The sequence below is a fragment of the Solanum stenotomum genome, chromosome 5, assembly GCF_019186545.1.
Source record: "Solanum stenotomum isolate F172 chromosome 5, ASM1918654v1, whole genome shotgun sequence".
Taxonomy (NCBI): domain Eukaryota; kingdom Viridiplantae; phylum Streptophyta; class Magnoliopsida; order Solanales; family Solanaceae; genus Solanum; species Solanum stenotomum.
In genome coordinates, this window is record NC_064286.1 from 8,522,107 (window position 1) to 8,545,653 (window position 23,547).

At 30.7% G+C, this 23,547-nt stretch overlaps 2 protein-coding genes across 9 annotated transcripts in view; one reads left to right on the forward strand and one right to left on the reverse strand.

Annotated features, from left to right (window-relative positions):
• Positions 1 to 23,547, reverse strand: part of LOC125864477 (actin-depolymerizing factor 10-like) — a 616,735-nt gene that overhangs the window by 50,309 nt on the left and 542,879 nt on the right. The gene's annotated exons all lie outside the window — the stretch shown is intronic.
• On the forward strand, positions 15,438 to 23,279 carry LOC125864451 (digalactosyldiacylglycerol synthase 2, chloroplastic-like). 2 transcript variants are annotated; one of them, XM_049544463.1, is made up of 5 exons: positions 15,438 to 15,575; positions 16,940 to 17,308; positions 18,399 to 18,662; positions 19,617 to 19,966; positions 22,427 to 23,279. In XM_049544463.1, the coding sequence occupies exons 2-5, from the start codon at positions 17,027 to 17,029 to the stop codon at positions 22,914 to 22,916; spliced, it is 1,386 nt and encodes a 461-aa protein (XP_049400420.1). In that variant the 5' UTR covers positions 15,438 to 15,575; positions 16,940 to 17,026; the 3' UTR covers positions 22,917 to 23,279. The 2 variants fall into 2 exon arrangements, with proteins under 2 accessions (XP_049400420.1, XP_049400418.1); XM_049544461.1 differs by lacking the exon at positions 15,438 to 15,575 and having other exon boundaries at positions 16,913 to 17,308.

A 23,547-nucleotide genomic window follows, 5' to 3' on the forward strand; every position in this document is an offset into this window, starting at 1 on the left:
ATTTGTCAATAAATAAAAAAGGACAGATGGAGAACCATACATAAATTTATTGGAAATGCCCTTTTAGTTATTGAAAATGTATTTACTTTCAATTTATGTCATATATGATTTGAAGAAGTAATAATTTTTTTCATTATAAATTTTTTAAATAAATTTTTTTATTGTTAATTAAAAATTTATAGAATTTTTTATTTATTCTTTTAAAGTATATAAATTATTGAAATTTTCTTTTAATAATTTAAAATATCAAAAGTTACCGTAAGGATCGGAGTAATTTTTTTTATTGATTACAAACACATTTAATTAGTTTGACCATAAAGTTACAATTAGTCATGTTACCCAGCTATACTTGTTTCTTAGGATACAATTCTTATTAGACATAAAATTTAATCAACGTTTCTTTATCTATTTAGATTTGGTTTGTCATTGCTGCCAGAAATGATTTATTTTTAAAAATATTTTTTTAGAAAAACACTTTTAAAAAAGAATGATTAGTATTTTTTTTATTTCAATTTATTTATCTTATTTTCTTTTTTAGTTTATTTTAAAAAGTGTCTATATTTTTTGGCAATTTTTTTACTTTTAGTTTTCCACATAACATGTATAAAACAATAAAATTAAAAAATATTTTAATATATTTAATATATTTAATATATCTTTAATTTAAGCTGATAAAATTTATTTGTTTTCACTTCTTTTTTTTAATTTTGTATCAATTCAAATAATAATAAAAAAAACCTCCAACCTCTGGCAAAGGTCTCGTCTACTTTATAGAATAATGCCAGGAAACACACGTATCGACGAAAACCTGTGTGCTTCTAGAGCATCTTTTACTAATAATAATAAATAACGGATACAGGTCAAATCTATTATTGTATTATCAAAAACAATTTAAATATACTTTTCTTATTTTTTAGAGACGTCTCAATAAAATTAGGAGGCTAAATTAAAATTATAAAAAGAGATCTTAATTTATATTTTTAAAATAAAAATAAAATTGTGATATACATTTTTTTAAACGTATACTTTTCTAATTATAATGTGAAGTCATTAATTATTAATAGCATTATTATTTTATAATTGACTTTTTCTAATCCCTTTCAAGGAAAAATCATTATATTTATAACTTGTGAAATCAACAACGAAAATTTTCAATGAAAAAATATAATATAAAGTTAAAATAATAAAATTTGATTTAAAAATTTGATTATAATAATATCGAAATAGTGTTGGGCTGCTTCAATATAAAAATAATAATATTAATAAAATAATAATAATAATAATAATAATAATAATAATATAACAATAATTGCTTGTTACAATGATTGAAATCTTAAAGAAGATATCAAAAGAAAAAAATTAATTATTTTCTTATAAACAGACAACAATAGATTTTGCAAAATGCTACAGAATATTTGATTAATGGAGAGACTTCAAATTATTCAATAATAATAATAGAATAAACATAGTAAAAGAAAGAATGAAAAAGTATACATATGAGTATTAGTAGGTACGGTAGAAAGAAAGATTACTAATTACCTGAAAAGCTATTCATATCACAATTATTTTATATTAATATTAAGGGAAAAAATATCAAGTCTGTAAATACTTCAAAAGCATTTTAAAGAATTCAACTGATGCACAAGCAACAAAAAATTACTTCTATTGATATTATTAAAAGAATATCATATTGACATAGGAGATTGTTACAAATAAAAGAAAGAGTAAGGCGATTAATGCATGCATTAAAATTACTAGGTCACTAATACCTACAAATTCATAGTATTAATATATATACATTTTAATTTAATAGACAATAGTGTGTATACCAAATACAAGCATTAGTTATACATAGATTGAAAAAGAGTATTAAATAAGATACTAATAATATACAAAAATAATACGTGTTTTATTTTTTCTAATACACTTTATCAAACGATTCCTAAGAGATGTCACATCAACTCTTTTATCCTCAAGATCAATTATATGAATTTCACATAGATTAGATAATAAGTTGGTAGGTTAATTATTAGTTTGTGTTAGTGGATATTGTAAAATATTGAATATTACATTAAAAAAAATTAAAATTTGAGTTGTGTTTATTATATTGTCCTTAAAAATATTTCATCAATTAAAGTGTATCCTTCAAAATTCAACAAAATTTTTTAATACTTCCCTTGTCTTTAATTGCTTATCCATTTTTTCTTTTTTAGTTGTCTCTAATTACTTGTCTATTTTGACAAATCAAGAAAGGATAATTTTTTTACCTATTATACCCTCAATTAATTACTTTGAAAAGGTAGAACTTCTTGAAAATCTTAAGTTTTTAATGCATCTACTTCATAATTAATAGGGGTAAAATGGTAAACTCGATATGTCAATCATTGTTTTCTTAATAGGTGTGTCAATTCAAAAGTCGACAAGTAATTAGGGACAGATGGAGTATTAAAGTAGGAACCAGAAACTAATAAATATTTATCTTTTTATAAAATTCCACAACAAGCTCTTTTTAGTCAGAGGCGTATCTAGAGGGGTTTTGTGAGTTCACACGAACCCATGCTCTCCTCTCTAGATTATATATAGTAGTGTTATATTTTTTTAAAAAAATATTTAAATATAGAGGTGTGAACCCACGTTAAAAGTAACATATAATAATACGATGAAGATTGGGTGCACCTCTTTAAGCAAATATAGAAATTTAAATCTTATATTTATCTTATTTTTGTTATTAACACCCCTCCAAGTGGTTATCAATAGCACTTTTGGCGTTTCAATCAATTTTTCTTTTATTTTTTTTCTTTTATCTTTCAAAATTTTCAAATGTGTAACATTGAAAATTCCTAAATAAAATTAGCTTGGTATAATTTTTATATTATTAAATCAGATGTGTCTATTAAAATTTAAAACAAGTAGTATTATATATGTTAGATCTATAATTTTTAAAGTTTAACGGTTAGTGTTAAGAACGTATAGGTTAAACCGATCAAATTTATATCTTAGATGCATCTTTTCGTAATAATGCATCCATCCTTACAAAATCCTAAAAACGCCTCTGTTTTTAGTAGGCATGGTGAGATATATGAGGGTCCATTGCATATAACAAGGATACAAGCAAATCATGGTAAGAGATACATCTCTATTTTGGAGTTAATATCCCAAAACAGTCGCTCAATTTTAGGAATTTATCCAATAAAGTCATTAAATTTTATGTTATATCAATAAAATTATTTAATTTAGGTATTTATATCAATAAAACCACCCAACCAAATTTATCATTACATTTTTACAATTTAAGAAGATGTTTTCCTTTTGTGTATCGTTAATTCCAAGTAACTCACCAGAATATGGTGACTATCAAACTATTAAATTATTTATCTAATGTAGGTCATATATCAACATATTCATTTCTCATTAGTACAAATTTAAAGAGAAAGTTAAAGAATAAACATAAACAATCCAAATATATATGTCTTATAGTTGTATTAATTTGTTTTTCTTAATGTCTTCTGACTTGTTAATTTTCTATAATATCATACCTCCACATAAAAAAATAGAAATGATTGGAGAAATAGTATTAACTTTGCAATAGAACCGGTTATAATGACTTTAATATGGTATTACCGAAGAAAGTTAAAGAATAAACATAAACAATCCAAATATATATGTCTTTTAGTTGTATCAATTTGTTTTTCTTAATGTCTTCTGACTTGTTAATTTTCTATAATATCATACCTCCACATAAAAAAATAGAAATGATTGGAGAAATAGTATTAACTTTGTAATAGAACCAGTTATAATGACTTTAATAGGGTATTACCGAATACCGTACCAAATCGAAGTATAATTTACTGTTTAACGGATTACCGAATCGAAATTTAAAAAAATTGATATTTGATATTTACTTTTAACTACCAATTACAAAATTACGGAACCCAAATTTTGAGAAGCCCGAACCGAATACCAAATGCTCACCCCTAAAAATAAGATATAACAAATTGAGATTTGATTGAGGGTTAAGTGTTGATGCCTAGGTTCTGTGCGTTAGTGTAAGCTTCAAGGACACATCTTCAGAAGAAGAAAATATCAATACATCTATTACATGAATGACTTTAACTAGGAAAAAAAATTACTACTATATTAACAGTTCTCAAATGTATTACATGAATGACTTTAACACTTTCTCAAAATATACCGTCTAACTAAGAAAGAATATTACATGAATGATTTAACTAGGAAAAAAGTTGCAGCAATGTTAACACTTTCTCAAGATATACATAATTCCACTAGCCTTAGATGCCCTCCATAATTTTACAATATCTCCTTTCTTGAGATCGTTCTTTTCTACAAGAAAATGCCAACCCTTACCGATCAAAACTTTGGTGGGGAATTGAGACATACCGAAATTATAAACTTCTAAATCCACATTGTAGGACCCCCCAAGATGATCCTCACATTCACACTCAATCGACTAGCCTTCTAACAAGTTATTTGCTATCCACAAACACATGTCTTCATTTTAATCTCAGGAATTCACTTCACAAGTCATCAGCACTTCAGAATAAATATCATCTTAGTCGACTAGCCTTTTAACAACTTACTAGCAACAAACACAAACACATGTCTACACTTGCTATCCACAACAACAAACACAAACACATGTCTACACTCTAATCTCAAGAATTTACTTCACAAGTCATCAACACTTATCATAGAAAACTAACTGTAAAGAGTACTTTAGTTGGAGATTTCAAAATCCAAACAAAACATCATTACAATAGTTTTTTCTCCCTCAATCCGGGATTTCAGACAATTCAGCAATCCAAAAATTATTCATTTTCAGTCAAACCAAAACATCATTACAATATCTGTTTCTCTAGTGGTAGTTCATAAAGTTCTTCTTGTTCATATTCTGGTGGTGGTGGTTCTTTTGGTATTGCTGAGTCTGTGATTCTCCTCTTGGATCTGTCTCCCTTTCTCTTCTCTTGCAGCTTTTTCTTTGTCTTTCTTCAATTTCTGAAACAAATTTAAAATTTTATAAACTGTATGAATTACCAACAATACACATATATTCTATTGTGATTTGGTTACATTTCTCATGCACATCTTAATTTAATCATTTTTATTTTACCTCACAGGCCTTCTTGTGCTCCTGAAATTGTTGAAAACTTGTGGTTGTTTGGTCGAAACTCTTCTTGCAGTACTCACACAGGTATGCCATTTGTATCACAGGCCTTCTTGTGCTCCTGAAATTGTTGAAAACTTGTGGTTGTTTGGTCAAAACTCTTCTTGCAGTACTCACACAGGTATGCCATTTGTATCTGTAGACTAAAGATCATTACAACTCTTGTCAATATTCTCTAGAATTTCGATTTCTCTCAAGAACAAAAGTTCTTCTCCACATAATATTGACTCTTTATTGTTACTTATACCTTCTCAATTCAGTATTGATGCATGTTAACAAATTTTGACTTCGTCAACGTAACAAAGCAACTTTTACTTATGTTCTACTCACTCCCAACTAATGTAGTTTTCGATTCACTCAGAAAGTTATTTTGTAAAATTTTCATTTTTGGCATTGTAAACCAGACCTTACTAGGCATAATGTCAAAACTAAGAAAAGGCTTGCTAATAATAAGCTTGAATTAAGCATTGGAAAAAACGGAAACAACTTCTGGGGAACTTGAATACCATTATGGAAAAAAGGAGCAGGTTGAGGCGGGAGTGGAACAGGTTGAGGGGTATGAAGAGGGAGAGCTTAAGGGATATGCAGAGAATCATTTAGAAGATGCCCTTCCATACGATAAGTCCGAAGAGGACTCAAAACATCAATTAATAGACTATTATTAGTTTAGAAGTTCAAAAATTGAATATCAACCCTGGTCTAATTTTACATGTTCAATACTTAAGGTTGGATCTTAGATTTCGGACAGATTAGAATCTGAGTCTTTAGATTTCTTTTGGAAATTAAGATTTAAGATGAGACTCAATACTACATGATAGCTAAACAAGGCAAAAACATAATATTAAAATATAATACATTTTTATATATATATAAATCAATAAATGAACCTCTTCTTTGAAAGTTCAGGGCTTAGCCAAGATATGAATGAATGGATAAGAATGGTGTCAATCTCTAAATCAATTTTAGTAGAAAAAAGTTGTTTCATTTGAAAATTTTGACATGACAAAAAATCAGTAGCACCAGTAGAGTTGTCAATATGGGATGACACTCCCCATCCGGGCTAACTCATACAAGCTTTGAAATTTGACGGGTCAGATCGGGCTAACCTCTTTTCTTTGTGGGCCAAAAATTGGTCAGTCCAACCCACAAGTACGTGGGCTACGGATTGTGCTGGGCTAGCCCACTTTTTTAAATGTATATTTTTTATAATTTTTAAAATCAAATTATAATTTAAAAATATTATAATAAACATTGACATGACAATATTGCATGGTGTTAGTGTTACTACTTGTTAATCAAATCCACAAATAAAATTATCTTTATAATATTTAATAAGTTTGATTTCAAGTAAAAGTATAAATATCTAAATAAAAATATTAACCTAATTATTTTCTAATGATCATAATAAAACACAAAAAAATATGACAATATTTCATAGGCTACGCAGCCTATGTGGTGATTTCCTAAAAAAATTAGGATTTTAAAAAAAAAAATTATGTAGTACATATTTTATAAACATAATTTGTATTTGAATTTTAATATTTAAAATTTAAAATTTTAAATAGAAATTGAGTTTGGACTCTTGTTATTTTTAATACTCTATTTTATTTTTATTTTTTAATTAATTTTTATTTGACCCTACCAATATTTCTCAAGCCCTATAAATCAACAGACTTATTCAGGTCGGGCTAAAAAACCCTTTTCTTAAATAAGCTCCAAAATTCTTAATCCAACCCTGATCAGGATCATATAAATCCCGGTATTACCAGAAATGATAATAGTGATGTCCCTTCATGGCCGGCGTTTTCAATATGGAGCCGAAGTCGAGGGTTTCTAGCAACCCCCCTTCTCTGGCTTTTCCTTTAAATGACAGGGGGGGGGGGGGAGAGTGAGGTCATCAATAAGCCTCTCATTATTCATTCAATAGGGCAAATCACGAGTTAGACTAGGCCGGCCCAACAGGCCTAGCCCATACTGACAGATCTAAGCACCATAATCAAATTCATGTAATTATGGATACTTAACAATTTTTCATGGATTTTTCATTCTAGTATAATATTCAGGTGTAATTGATTTTTGTTTATTTGCTTCACTCAATATCTAAGTCAAGTTGTCCTGTAGTTCAAAGTAACTTTTATCTCATTACCCCAATTAGGCAAATTAACAAATATATTTTCCAAATTTGTTTCAAAACAATAATCATATCATTGAAATATATTACACATTTGTAAATATTGAGTTATACAAGATGTTGTAAAATAAAATAAAGACAAAATAGTTTGGTGGACCCTTATACTTGTATCAGTTTGTATTCTAAATCCTTCTATTTAATAATTTGTTAATTGAACCCTTGTACTCAATAAAACACATTTTAACAAATCCCTTTGACCATTGACCAGACTTATGTGACATTAGAATGTCTGACCAGACTTTGACCATTGACCAGGCGAGTGAATAACTTTTTTAGGTTAAAAAAATATTAAAATTATAAAAAAAATATTTTTTTTAAAAACAATTTATTAAAAAGGTCCTTTCTTCTTCACCCACTACCCACTACCCCTCCTTTTGGACATTTTCATCGCCTGACCAAACTTTTTTTTTTCTTCTCCCCAATTTATTAACATCTATTTAGCAGATCTTGGCCACTGATTCACCGCGGAGGGAGAAAGCGGACTAACGCTCGCCGGAGACCACTGAATCACAGTAGAGTAAGAGAGAGAAGCGGCGCTGGTGGTGCACGCCACCACCGTTTCGCAGTAGAGTGAGAGAGAGAGGCGACACTGGCCAGTGGAGAGGAGAACGAGATGGGTGAGGGTGCGGTCATGGCAGTGAAGAGGTTTTTCGGCCAAATCTGGTGGTGCGGTAGCTTAGGTAGTTGTTTTTGTGGAGGTTGGAGGAGGAAATGAAGACGAGTGAGGGAGAAAGTATATGTGATTTCACCGGCAAAAACGGCGACTACGACGACGATGGCTTTCTCCGATCGATTTTGGTCGTAAAACAGTGAAAATAGGGAGAATTGGATGTATGAAATTTTACTTTAAAAAAAACCAAAAATAAATTAAAATCTTATTATTTTATCTTTTATTAAATAATTTTAAAATATAGTTATGAAATAATTATGATATGACATTAATATATTTGACGTGGATATGACATGTCAATTATATAAAGAAGAGTGAGCTACACACATGGTTGGAGGGGCTTAAAAGTCCCATTTTAATTGAGTTTAAGAGTTTAGTTGATAAATGATTAAGTAAAAGGGTCCAAAATACAAACTGATACAAGTACAAGGGTTCACCAGACCCTTTTGCCTAAAATAAAAGGGAAAATTAGCAAACTAGTCAAACTTCCTAACATAATTATTAAAAACATCTAGACTTTAAAATATTTATTGAAAATGTCAATATGTCAATATTTTAGCAAATAAAATGTATCCTAATATAATTGATTTTCTTTCCTTTTATTTCTCAAATCAGACCCCACATTCAACTAATTTTACTCCTTATATGTGAAAAAGAAGAAAAAAAAACTTTGAGCACCCTCTTTCCCCTTTCTAGGTTTTTACCCCAATTTCTTCATTTCTCTCTCTTGAGTTTTTCATCATTATTCTCTCATTTTCTTGTCTCTCTCTTGAGTTTTTCACCATTTTTCTCTCCTTTTCTTGTCTAAGAAAATCACCTCTTCTACTTTCCTCCAATTTGTTCAAGAAATCTCACAATTCCTTCAAAATATTTTTCACCCACTGATAAAGGTAAATACATTGTCACCAAGTATCTTTTGATTTCCGAAATTGAGTGCTGAAGATTTTGAAAAACTTGTTGAAGACCAAGTTGAGGAAGAACAATTTTCTATTAGTTTGTTTTGTATTTATAGTTTTTTTTTTTTAGAATTTTGTATCCTTTCTCAATTAAAATTCAAAACTGTATGTAAGCTATTAATATTTGTATTCATTCAAATCTCATGTTGCATAGATATGAATCTTGTATTTGTTCCTAATTTGAATCCACCCCAAAGGTATGTCAACTAGATATGTTTTTTATTGATTTATTTATAGGAAGAATAACTTCGTATTGGTTTGTTTTGATAATTTTTTTTAGAATTTTGTATCCTTTCTCAATTTGTATTCAAAACCGTATGTATGCTATTAATATTTGTATTCATTCTAAAGGTATGTCAACTAGTTATGTATTTTATTTAAGAATGATTGCAACAAATATTCACTCATTCCTTTTCAGTTTTATATTTCATTCTCACTTTTTCATCATACTGTTTTTTATATTTTATATATTATTATACAAAATACAACATGAAAACTATAATGAATACAAATAATATACATATTGGAATGAATACGACTTAAGAAATGATACAAGATTTTGAAGAAAAAAAATACATGAATACAAATACGTTTCTCAAATAACTATAGATTCATTTGGCATAACTATTGGAATGAATACAAACTAATTAAAAAAAAAATACAAGTTTCATTATACAAAATACAACATGAAAACTATAATGAATACAAATAATATACATATTGGATTGAATACGATTTTAAAAAGGTTACAAAATTTCGGAAAAAAAAAACAAAAATACGTTGTGAAAAAGGCACACGTTTGAGTTTTCTTTAAAAAATGTAATTGATGAGAAAATTAAGTGATATTTACCTTTTTTTGAAATATTCTCTCCCTTGATTTTCTCTCTTCTGTTATTAAATAATTGTATTCTTTCAAATTAAACAAATTAAGAAATACATAAATAAGATATATAACAAACTAAAATATTGGCACTTTAATAAATATTGAAAATGTGGCTAAGGGATCCTATTAAATGCTAAAATATTGACATTTTAAAAAAATTCCCTAAATAAATTAAATACATATTTTACCACCATTTTCCACATCAACTAAAACAGATAAAATTATAATAATTCCAACAGGGTCTTCACCCTTAGTCAAGTCTATATCAAATGTATTAAATATGTATTAACATGCCTAAAATGAACTGAGCAGTATTATAAATCTATTATATACATCGTATTACATAGTATATCTAACAACATTACAAAGTATTGTGATGTATTACATAGGTATATAAATTAAGTTATACAAGAAGTAGTAGAATACAATGATATACATGTTTTACCCATATCTTTCCCATCAGCTAAAACGGATGAAATTACAACTCCAACAGGGTCTTCACCCTTAGTCAAGTATGGTATATCAAATGTATTAAATATGTATTAACATGCCTAAAATGGACCCAACAATATTATAAATCTATTATGTACATTGCATTACATAGTTTATCTAAGAGCATTACAAAAATATTGAGATGTGTTATCTAGCTACTTCACTTAGAAAACAAATTGTTAATTTAATTACCATATAGACTATCAATGGAAAAAAATATCGTTTGATTAAACTGATGCAATCAACTAGCAATTTCAAAAAGTTAATCTTATGGGTTTCAGTAAGATAAAATTAGACAATTAGCAAAGTCTAAATTTCCCCTCATTTTTTTAGTAACTTAATTTTTAACTTACAACTTTAGTATTTTTTCTACAGTCATGAGATATGATGAGTGAATAATTTGGTCCGTGTTTCTGATTTAATCGTGATCGATAAACTTTATTCTAATTACTCGCTAATTTCAATTTCTTTCATATTTCAATCTCGTTTATGGATTATTTTGCTCTTTCAGATGTCTTTTATTTTTTATTATTCAATTTTATGTTTTATAAGCCAACATTCTGTTTAAAATCTTTGTTACATTTGCTTTAAGTCGAAGGTTTATCGAAAATTGTCTTTTTATTTTGTGGAGTGTAACACACTTGACAGAATTGTAATAGATTGAAGTTGAAGAGAGTTTAAGAGTTGATATACGTAAGCAGATTACCACTTTGTTGTTTGCGTAGCCAAAAAAATAATAATTTAACTATTGTTGTTGTGTGCGTGGTTTTCTGTAATGTTTTTCTCGAAAAAAAGTTCTTTATCTTTTTGGAAAGCTAAATTAGAATTTTTTAGATCATTTTTTTTTTTCAATCTAATTCCATCTTCTACTAATAGTTTGCTTTCAAGATATTAGATTTTTCTTAACCTATAATTATCCCAGAAACATTGGAAAAGTGATTAATGGTGAGAAAAATGTTTCAGATTTTTTTTAAAAAAAGGAGTGATACAAATCTTAATTATTGAGTAGATGTGATGACGTTAACACCTTGTTTGGATGGTTGTTACTTGTATCGTATTGTATTGTTAGTTTAAACACAGTGTTTGCTTTGCTTGTTACTTAAATTCTATTGTATCATACCGTTTAAATCCATTTAGGTGACGATGAAAAGACTCATTTTATGTAACGAATGATTTGATGTGATCACGTTGTTATCTTAATAGTTTATTCTCATTTTGTTTTGATTTATTATTTAATAATAATATTTCATCTTTTATCCTACCTTTTTCATTGTAGCTCTATTCCGTACTGTACTTTTCTTTTCTTGTAGGTTTATCATTCAAATTATGGATGTGTAACATTATGTAGTGACTAAGAACGATACAATCTATCCAAACAATATATTCATTAAAACAACACAACACAATACAATGCAATACAATACGATACGATACAAAATATAACAATAATTAATGATGGTAATTGCTATAACAATTCGACAATTGTTTAACTATCTCCTTCACCAGCTCCTCTCTGATCCCCTCATTTTCTGTCAAAAATTATACAATTGTGTCAATTATGGTAATTGCTATAACAATTAGACAATTGTTTAGGTTTTTGACTATCTCTAGCTTTAATTATATGATAAATTTCTCAAGTTTAGTGTCGGTGCTTTAGACAGTTTCTCTCCTGCCACATAAGTCTCCTCCATTAGAATTAAAATATAACAATAATTAATGAATAAAACTCTAATAAATTGATAAAATATCAACTCATCAAACCCCAAAATTTAAATTATTGCTTGTCCCCAAAATACCATCATTCACGCTCACAAAGAAATTTAAGTATACACACATATTGAACCATAGACTTGTACGGTTTGTAAATCGCCATTAATTTAGATTGAAAAAAAATCAGAATCACTAAGGATTTGGGGTTTAACTTAGGCTCGGACAAGGCATCACAACCCAACAAGGTCTCAAGCTAGTCTTGAAATCAATTAAACTGGATGACTTTTGACAAAGTACAATGGATGACATAACTCCCGTTTATAAATCACAAAGGCAAACAAAAAATATACGAGCTATGTCAAGAGATTGATTCAATGATTTGAATTCACTTTTTCCCTCATTTTAAAAATCTTTTCAACCCAATTCTTTGCCAAACAAAATTTTTGGTGATCGTGCTTGTGAGAAGTGTGACACAAGACTAAAATTAAAACTAAACTTGATATTTTTCTCTTAAGAAAGTCGCATCTCAATCTATCATAAGGAAACACTAATCTGATTCTACACACTAAATAAAGACTCAAGAAAAAAAATTTGTTCCTTGAAAAAGAGTTGTGGTATGGAGAAAACCCTTGAAGTTTATTTAATTACCTACTATTCACTAAGACAATTTTTTGAATTGCCCGCACATAAACACTTTGAGAAAATGAGGCCCAATAAGGACACTAAGCGCAAGTTTCAAGCAGAAATTGTAAAACAATGAAGAAATGTAAAATCAAGGGAAAATTGTATATAATGGCAAACTAATAATTCAAATTAAATGGTATAATCACACTTTGATTTAATTGTGTCCTGTAGCAAACTGTTTGCCAGCGTCTCTCTCCCTCAAACTCTCGCTCGCCACTCTCCTCTCTCGCTCACTCCCTCTGTGTTCTCCTCTCTCGCTTTATACACAGAAGTGTATAAATTGCGTTTCTGTTTGTATAAAGCGAGAGAAAATTGTATATACACATGCAAATACATATATATTCGTCCTATACACTTATAATTTATACAATAAAAATATTCTCCTGCCCAGTTCTCTTGTGCCTTTCTCTCTTTCTCAATTCTGAAGAGGAGCCAACGAATTATACAATTGCTCTTTTTGTATATATGTATAGCGAAATAGATAGCTTTTAATTGTATATGTATAGCGAATTATACATATATATGTTTGCTATGGAGCGCAATTATGCAAACTTTGCTATAGCATACAAATATGATTTTTTTGTTTGCTATATGTGAAAGTTACTCTAAAATCAACTCGATCAAAACGAAGCCCATCGGACACACTAAGCGCAAATAGCAAGACGGATAGTAAGACAATAGAGAAACATAAAACCAACTCTATCAATAACAACACATAAATTAGATCAAGACCTACAAGGATGCTAATTAATCATGATAATATAAGACACATATTTAACATGTTAGATTCATGGTTGTTGAAGGTGATTGCTTCTTCCTCTTGAAGTCTTTTTCCTTATAGTATCATCACTTTGGTCATAAGGTTAACTAATTAGACTTTCTATCAATATATATGATTTACCTAAATTTAATAGTCCTATGTATCCATCAAGAAACAAATCCAACACTTGAGTGGGTCATAGCACAAGCTTTGTGTTGTTCATTGTTATAGCCTGGACGTAGGGTCCTTCCTCATCAAACCAACTAACCAATAACCCTCCATAATCATTTCTCCATCCAGGTGTATATGCCAATTGCCAATTTAATAATTTATTATAATTAAAAAAAAAAAATTAATGAAATAAAAATTAGTCAATCATAGTCTATTTTTGTCATGACCACTTTGCCTTTTATTTTGTTTCTCAATTGCTTTAAATTATATTTCTTTGCTTGATGATATATTGAAAATACATTTTCTATCTCACAAATTAAAATTTACCCTTTTTTCCCCCAGAATTTCTCATTTTTTTTTGCTTTTTATTGGTAACTGAATTCATAAGGAATTTTACCTTTTTTTTTGGTGAGTCAAACTTATAACTTTAGAATTAAAAGCGAGGAATACTTACCATACAAGTTTCTTTCTTTCGCCGCACTCGTAAAACTAATGCAACTTCTCATTCCACGTGCCAAGCATGTGCCTCTATGTGAAATTTTTACTACCTCTGTTCCATATTAGATGAACACTTTCTATTTTACACGGTAATTAGAAATCATTAATAAATTGATCAACTTGGCGATTTTGCCTTTTGTTCATACTCTCATCTGTTCCTAATTCCTTGTCTATTTTTGAATTGACACACCTAGGGGTGTTCACGGTTTGGATAAAAACCGATCCAAACCAAAAAAACAAACCAAACCAATAAAATAAAACCGATTTTATTTGGGTTTGGTTTGGTTTGGTTTTAGATTTTTGAAAATCGATAGTATTTGGTTTGGTTATGGTTTTATTTGAAAAAAACTGAAGAAATAACCGAACCGAACCGAACCGATGAATTATATACATATATTTTATTAATATACATACTTAATATATTGTTTTTATAAACAATTTTAAAGATCTTATACATATTTTCATTAAAAATTCTTTATAATTTACTTATTGAAAGCAAAAATGCCCAAGATGAAACATTTATCTTATTGATTTCATGTATATGAGTGTCTATGACAAATCTTTGTGGGACTGAAAATGTTATTGATAGTAAATTTAGTGATCGAAAGTTCAGTAATTTAAGTCATTCTAACTATTTTTCGTTTTGAATGGATTGTTGTCACTTTTTTCAAATTTTAAATGAATTGTTTCTTTTATTTTTGTGTATGGTTAATAACCGAATAATCGAACCAAACCAAATCGAAACCGATAAATGTATATTATATTTGGTTTGGTTTGGTTTTGATAATTTTAAAAACGATTAAGTTGGTTTGGTTTTGGTTTTGAGCAATAGCCGATCCAAACCACCCGTGAACACCCCTAGACACACCTATTAAGAAAATAATGATTGACTTAGTGAGTTTACCATTCTATCCCTATTAATTATGAGTGGATGAATTAAAAATTTAAGATTTTCAAGAAGTTTATCTTTTCAAAATAATTAATTGAGGCATAATAAGTATTTTTTTTTTTATCCTTTCTTGATTTGTCAAAGAAGTAAAAAGGAAAAATTGGACAAGTAATTAGGAACATAACGAGTATTAATTACTCTTTTTTTTAAAAAATAATTAATTTTATCATGATTTAATAAATGACGAAGTAATACTAGACAAATATTTTTAATAAGATGGACAGGGAATATTTTTATTGGTACAAAGTGGAGTATTAGCACTTGCTATATTCTTCCTAATTATTCGCATCTTCCATTTGATCCAAAAAGCCCTTAAATCAATCAATCAATAATAATAATGTCTCTATTTCCATCTCAATTAATTTGTTTTCCTCCAAGAAAATTCTCTAATCAGCGACTTCTTCAACCTTGTTGTTGGAGAAAATTAAGGTAAAACACGTTTCTAGATTCTTCTTGGAAACTTTGTTCGTGTTGTTTTGCAATAATAATCCTATTTGTGGGCTGTGTTTTTGTTTTCGAATGTTCTATTTCATGTGCCCTTTCTTTTTATGTTGGTTCAAGTTTGAATTTTGACTTTGTATAACTGGGTTTTTGTTTTCTCATGTAATGGGGTTTTCTTTTGTATTTTTTTTTTGGGTATTGTGACATATTTCTGATTGAAGTTTTGAGGTTTCATCAATTGTTTTGTGGTATGAATTCTGCTTTTCTTGTCTTTGGGAAAACGAAAGAATGTTTAGTTTCTTTATATGGGTGTTAGTGTATAGACACATTTCTATTTGAAAGTTGTAAACTTTCTTCAATTCCATTGTGCTAATCTCTCTATGTTTACTTTCTTTTTTAGTTCGTTTAAAAAAGAATTGACTTTTTTTTTGACAACTCTTTGATTCTAGTATTTGAAATTGTGTGGTGGACGGAGTGAGTATGAATCTTACTTTTCTTTGATATAGAAAGTACAAACAATCAGTGTTAGGATTCGAGATGTTTCTTATGGAAGCTTATGAAAGCTCTCTAGACGTGCGGAGATCATCTTTACAGCCATGTATTAGTATATAATAAGGAAATTATACTTAGAAGAAAGGAATAAATGGACATGGAAGTTTAGAGCTTGTAGTTTTCACTCTCTTAGTCAGAAGCGGATGGAGTGCTTATGCAATGGGTTCAACTGACTCATTAGTTTTATCATGAAATAAAGATATACATGTGAAAAATGACTGAAACTTCAACAAATATTAGTTTTGACATTTGGTCTAGTGATAAGGGTGCAAAACATGATGTGGGGTTAGTCGCAAATCATGGGTTCAGGCCTTGCTGCAAACAAAGCCTGGTATATCAATGGAGAAGGGTAAGGGGTGGACCAGTTGTCTATTGAGCTTCGAGGCCATGTGACTGCTTCTCAAGGATTTTTCGATTGAGAAAATTCAAAATTACAATGAGTTCAATGTTGAGAATATGAAGATTGAACACATCAAATTTAAATCATGGATTCACCTTTGCTCTTCTTTTCACCTAAAGCATGCAGTAGTTTGAACAACTTAGGCGAGACAAAATGTTTTCCATAATCTCGACCACAATTTCTGTTTGCAAGTCAGTGGTGATAGAACAACTCTCCTTGGTACCTAACATATTTGACCCTTTGGCATTTGATATAAATTTTATTGTGTATTTTTTCATTTAAATCAAACTTTTCTTGAACTTCCCTGTTTTTGTTCATATCTTCCACTTCTCCTTTATTGAAAACATGTTATTAGTATTTATATATTTGGTAAAGTACTGATCAATAGCTTCAAATTCAGCTGTGCAGGAAAGTTTGTGAAATTTCCCTTTCCTGACTCAAAGTGGCATGTGAAGAAGCCAGAAATAATCTGACTCTACTTCCATAAATGGACAAAAAACATCACATCGCTATATATACTACTGCAAGCATTCCTTGGCTAACTGGAACTTCCATTAATCCTCTCTTTCGTGCTGCCTATCTTGCAAAAGATGGTGAACAAAAAGTCACCTTGGTGATTCCTTGGCTTCCATTGAAAGATCAAGAACATGTTTTTCCCAGTGGTGTCAAATTTAATTCACATTTGGAGCAGGAAAAGTGTGTCCGCCAGTGGTTGGAAGAGAGGGCTGGATTTGCATCAAATTTTAGCATACGTTTTTACCCTGGAAAGGTAAATCCAGATTTATATCAACTTATCAGAAGAAATGCAAGATTCATCTCGTCTCTTTTCTAAGATCTGATATATGATTGAGTATGAATGTAGCTTATAATACCAAAAACACTGAGCTCTTAGAATTTGAAGGCTGATTGTCATTTACATACTTCAACTTGTGATATATATAGATAAATTTGTGTGTATATCTTACCATGTAGCACTACGAATTACTGCTTCAATGTATTCAATGACGATTGCACTGATTTTTGATTCGACATATTTGTAGATGTCAACCAAATTGTTTAACATGCCACTTTTTCTTTCTTTTGTTTATTGGCTGCTTTTTTTCCTCCCCTCATATGCAGAAGGTTTAGATTGGGAGCAAGGGAAGCTGCTTTAAAAGCGTTCAAAATGTTATATCTTCCCCTTAAGAAATTTTAGGTCTCTCAGAATTACAATGTGCCCCAAGTTAGGTTTTAGAAAATATCCTAGTTCTTCCTTTCCCTTTAAAGTTGCATACAAGCTCTCGGCTTCTGATCTTCCATTGTTTTTCTTTCCTGTACTTTGGGGAATGGAGAAATTGAAATTTGTAACTTAAATGAAGTCTTTTCTTTTTTTAATGTTGTTTAGTATTTATTTCATCTTTTTCTCTTCTGTTAATTTTTCGTAAGTTAATGATGTCTATAGTATAAAAACAACAAATTTAGACTGCTGCATGAAAATTTAGGGTCCTTGAACTTGGGGGAAAATGAAGGATTTTCCATGTGTGCTTATATCTGGAATAGGTAAAGAGATATTTTTTAGCTTTAAAATCATTGGTTCTTGACAGTAATCATCATGATAATTTTATTGCATCTGACTGGTTGTCTGTGCAATTGGTAGTCACTTTGTATTGCGACAACAATTTTGTTATCTTCTTTCAACCTCCTATTTCATCTTCTTCTAGAATTAGTGCTGTTTAATCAATGATAACATTTTGATATGAAGATCTGAAAGATATGCAAATTATTCTGTTCTATTTGTTTTCATTTATCAGTATTTGTAATTTTGCAATAGTAACTTCTGGCAAACTCGTTGAGGTAAAACTGGGATTTCTGAACTGCAGTTCTCTGTGGATAAAAGGAGCATTCTTGCTTTAGGGGATATCACAGTAATCATCCCAGATGATGAAGCAGATGTTGCAGTCCTTGAGGAGCCTGAGCATCTTACATGGTTTCATCACGGAAAGAGATGGAAAAAGAAATTTCGTCTGGTTGTAGGAATTGTTCACACCAATTATTTGGAATATGTTAAGAGAGAAAGGAATGCTGTGGAGGCATTTTTCTTAAAACAGATAAATAGTTGGGTTGTCGATCTTTATTGCCACAAGGTATGATGCTCATGCTATAGTTCATTTTAGTTATCTAATTTGTTAGTTATGATGATCTAGATTTTTTACGAGGAAGGAGTAGGGCAGGTGCAAGTACATGTTTTTATATACTTTTAGGTGAAATATAAGTCTTTGAGGTCACTTCAATGTGGGATTGTTAATTTTCTTTCTTTTGTAACGATCTTAAGTTTCAAATACTACTGTGAAGCTCTGAGCAAACTTCCGTTATCTAGAAATAGAGCTCTTAAGGTTAAGCTGAGTATTTCTTTCTGAAGGTATATCTTTTGACATTTAAGGGATCAATCTAGTCCTCTTAAAAGGTTTCCTGTACCGGACAATGGCCAGGCTTCCACAACTTAAATCTTCCACTTAGACAGCTGCACTCTTATAAGCTAAGTAAGAGTGGAATTTTGTTATTCAACTAAGATGTTGGAAGAAGCTAGACATAGTGCAACAGGTCCTGCTTTATTTTTCATTTGCCCAGGGCAACATTCTTATGTCTTGTGTACCCTTGAAATATGGTCTCATCCTGAAATAGCCCACTTGACTGCTAGAAGTGCTGGTTAAGCTAAAAGTCCAAAGGGTAACAATACCTGTTTCTTGCTTCAAAAGTTCCTCAAAGAGGCTACAAGAACAAAAGAGAAGCTCAAATACATTGTTCATAATATTACTAATAAATAAGGTTAACCATCATCATCTATCAGATGCATCATAGAATTTTTCTTGTTATGCACCCTAGATCTGATGGACTTGAGAAACGAATGCTCTTCCACCAGTAAATGGTATAGTATAGTGGCAAAGACATTGGTTTTACCTTGATAAATTTAGACTCCTTTATGAATCTGAAATTACTTTGTGAGATTCAATTGGCTTACTTGTGGTTATAACTTCGATCGTGATTTTCTCCTACTTGATATGAAATGGCTCAATAATTGCAATTTCTTGCTCTGATAGGTCATCAGGTTATCTGCTGCCACCCAGGATCTCCCAAGATCCCTGGTCTGTAATGTGCACGGAGTCAATCCAAAGTTTCTTCAGATTGGGATGAAAATAATAGAGAAACAGCAAAATGATAATCAAGCTTTCAGCAAAGGTGTCTACTACATTGGTAAGATGTTGTGGAGTAAAGGCTACAAGGAGCTACTTAGACTCTTACGTGATCATCAAAAGGAAGTTGCTGGATTGGAGATAGATTTATATGGCAGCGGTGAGGATTCTGCTCAAATTGAGGTGGCTTTTAAGAAGTTGGAATTGACAGTTAGGGTTCATCCTGCACGTGATCATGCTGATCCTTTATTTCACAAGTAAGTTCCTTCAAAAGCTCCATACTACTATCAAACTTCTCCTTCACTCTTGTTATATATCTATCTGTGAGGGGTTATGTGGGGTATTTTTCCCATTGTGCGTGATGGATGTGCATCTGCTGTATCTATTCGAACGTCTTTTTGGTGTAAAGGGAGATACCATTATGTATGGAAGATTGGGACGACTTGATTAAAAGATGTTGTTGAGCCACTCATTCACTTTGTAAATAATTTAATGCCATTTAATGTGTTAATAATGAGATAAATTTGATTTATAAAAAAAGTTCAATTATCAAGAGAGAAGGAGATAACAACATAATGCCAAGAGTATCTTTCTATCTGGACTTATGTACACAATTTAAGAGCTTTAGGCTTGGTTGTGGTTGTTCTTTTTCATTATCCTAGCATCCTTAATGTCTCGTCCCTAGGTTTTCAACACTAAATAAAATAATATGATTTATCTTTACATGATATTTAAGATATATATGAGATGTAAATTTATCTTAGAACTTTTATGCTTTGGCTATGTCTTCACTATTGCAATTGTAGAAATGACGGTTATTGTTGTCTACTATTGCCCCGCCCCATCCAACTCTTACCTGTGGTATCGGACAGTGTTAACACTCTGGAATAGGCAAAAATAACTCAACTTCAGAATACAAGTGATGTAGAACAAGTTGTTGAAAACTTGAGATTTCTTTAAAGCTGTTCTCCTTGTGTTCGATAACACACTAACTTTGTTGCACAATTGGCGCATCTCTTTTCTACTTTTTAATAGAACAAATGTCTTTTTCTATTTTAAAAACTCTACTTGTTTTCAGAGTTACCCAGGTACCTGTGCTGGTGGGAGGTAGCAGGTTCCCTTTACAAAAATTCTCAAAAAAAAAAAACAAACTCAACCTGTCGGCCTCCATGTCCCATCAGTTAACTGTAAGGAACACATTTTGGATTCTCATCTTAATGTTGGTGTCAACTCCAGACTGAGGTGGACATTCAAATATAAGATGAAGGGCAGTGTATTATTGGAAAAAAAGCAGCAGCGGTTGTACATTTTGTGAGAAACATGATTTGAATGGTATAATCAATTTCAGGTGTCTGAATTGTCTTTTAAGGTAGCATATTAGTGTAGGATATAGATGGGTAGGACTTGTTTACTTCTCTTTCTGAATAAATGTGGAGAATACTTATGTGGAGTCTCAAAAAACTTTGACATGGTTTGAAGCTATTAAAAGAAGTAAAAGTGTTCTCAGCTCAATGCCCGTTAAGTAATTAGAAACTTGCGTTGATAGAATGGGAAATTTACTTCTTCCCTGGAGTCTGTGTAATCTGTATTCCAAATGCGACGTTCCTAAGTACCCATCATCAGCCACTACCCCTACTCTGTACACCCAAAAAAGAAAAAGAAAGAAAGGTAAATAATGGAGAATTGGTGAAGGAAAACAAATCTCAAAGTTATGCATAAATTGGATCTTAGCTGTATCCAAGCTCCAAGGCTAGTTCATGCCCCTTGGGCTGTTGAAACTTAGAAAATTGAAATATCCTAGTGACCAATCAAGGTACTGATACTAGAGGCGAGTGAGAAGGAATTGGGGTTTGAAAAACAAGTCAAAATCATTTAGGAAATTTGGAAACAGGTTATATGAATCTAGTCAGGTTAGCTGATCAATCCCTCATTTCTTCCCTAAGCGGGTTCTGAACTTTTGCTGTTCTTGATTTGGATTTTGCTGCTATTGGTATTGATTCTATTTTAGGTTTTTAGTCCACTTTATGGAAAGAGGGAGAGAGAGAGAGAGAGAGATGTTTTTCTGGTCTATGCACATTTGAATTTGAATGAACATATGCTAAGAGATTTGATGAGTCTCAAGTCCTTTCATGAACACAACGGGTTTCGAATTAATACTGTTCTTGATTTGGTTTTTGTTATTATTAGCTCTTTTATCTTGATTCAATATGCAAAGTCCACTTTTATTGAGAGAGAGATGCGTCGTTGGTCTATGCACATTTTGAAATGAATATATGCCAAGAGATTTAGTGACTCCCAGTTTTTGTGACAGTTTGAAAGAGACTGAAAAGACCATGTTTACTCTTTGCCATAATGAAGAGTATAATTGGTCTTAAATGGCTTCATGTCTCATTGTATATTTCAAAATTTAAATGAAAGACATCCGGGATATTTTCTTTTTGAGGAAAGTGGCATATTTAGGAGCTCTTAAGGCATTCTCTTTTAAAACAAATATGTTCATGGGACAATTAATGCAGTGATAACAAATTGTTTATCTTGTTCTTTCTTTACATGTGCCAAGTACCTTGACAATTTGTGTTAGTTTTAACACACAAGTCTGTTCGCTGACTGAAGCATTAGATAAGCGGAGTTTAAGTACTTTGATTGTAGGTGTTGGTTTTCATTCTCATATCATTAACAATGACGTTTTGTGTTTATTGTTCTCTCATTGATTTCAGCTATAAAGTGCTTCTGAATCCAAGCACCACGGATGTAGTTTGTACAACCACAGCTGAAGCACTAGCTATGGGCAAAATAGTTGTATGCGCCAACCATCCATCAAATGAGTTTTTCATGCAGTTCCAAAATTGCAGAACATATGATGATGGTAAAGGTTTTGTTAAAGCTACACTCGAGGCATTGGCTGACGAGCCTGCTCCACTGGCCGACAAACAGAGGCATGAACTTTCTTGGGAAGCAGCAACCGAGCGATTTTTGAAATCAGCACAGCTGGACGTCGTGCCAGTAAAGAAAACATCAAAGACTAGTTCAAAATCATTTCTCTCCACATCTTTTAGTTTGAATAGAAAACTTGAGGATGCATCAGCATCAGTACATTTCATGGGGACTGGATTTCTGAGTTCACAACCGGATGAAGAGCAATGTAAAGAACTGGGATTAGCCATTCCTTCAAAGAAAAAAGGATTTTCTTCTGGAAGATGGATATGATGCAAAGTCTCCAGGCTGGTATCTTGAAAGCATGGTGCAAATTATTGTTAATATCTCTCATTTTTCGGAAACCACCTCTCTACCTTCACAAGGTAGGGGTTACCGTTGCATACATGTCACCCTCTCCAAACCCCACTTATGGGATTACCCTGGGTATGTTGTATTATTGACAGGTAATCGTTTCTGTTAAAGTGATGTACTGTTTAGAATCAACAATCATTCAATTTGTTGTTCTGTTACAAGATTTTTTTGCTGTTGCACAAACTCATTGGCTCCCCTGATTGGTTTTGTTTTTGGGTAAAGGACAAATCAACTCTTTGTATACATTTGTCAAGAAAGGGAAGAGGGTGTTTTTTTTTTTGGGAAGTGGATGTTGCCTTTTGCTTTATTTTAATTTTTTTGGGATGGTATTTCCAGAGAGAGAGAGAGTGTGTGTGTGTTACAGTGTTGAGTGTGTACTACCTCTGTTTCAATTTATTTATTTTTAAAAAGAATATTTCTTTTCTAATTTGTTAATTTTTTAATTTCAACATTTTACATGATATGTTTAGGATTAAATGATATTTTGGTACATTAAACATATTTTGTTAACTGAAATGACATAAATGAGCCAATCTTTAAATGAATAACA

Coding starts and splice junctions, on each gene's coding strand:
- LOC125864451 (XM_049544463.1), top strand. CDS start 17,027: ATGGACAAAAAACATCACATCGCTATATATACTACTGCAAGCATTCCT. Junction 18,663..19,616: donor TCGATCTTTATTGCCACAAG/GTATGATGCTCA, acceptor TTGCTCTGATAG/GTCATCAGGTTATCTGCTGC. Junction 19,967..22,426: donor GCTGATCCTTTATTTCACAA/GTAAGTTCCTTC, acceptor CATTGATTTCAG/CTATAAAGTGCTTCTGAATC.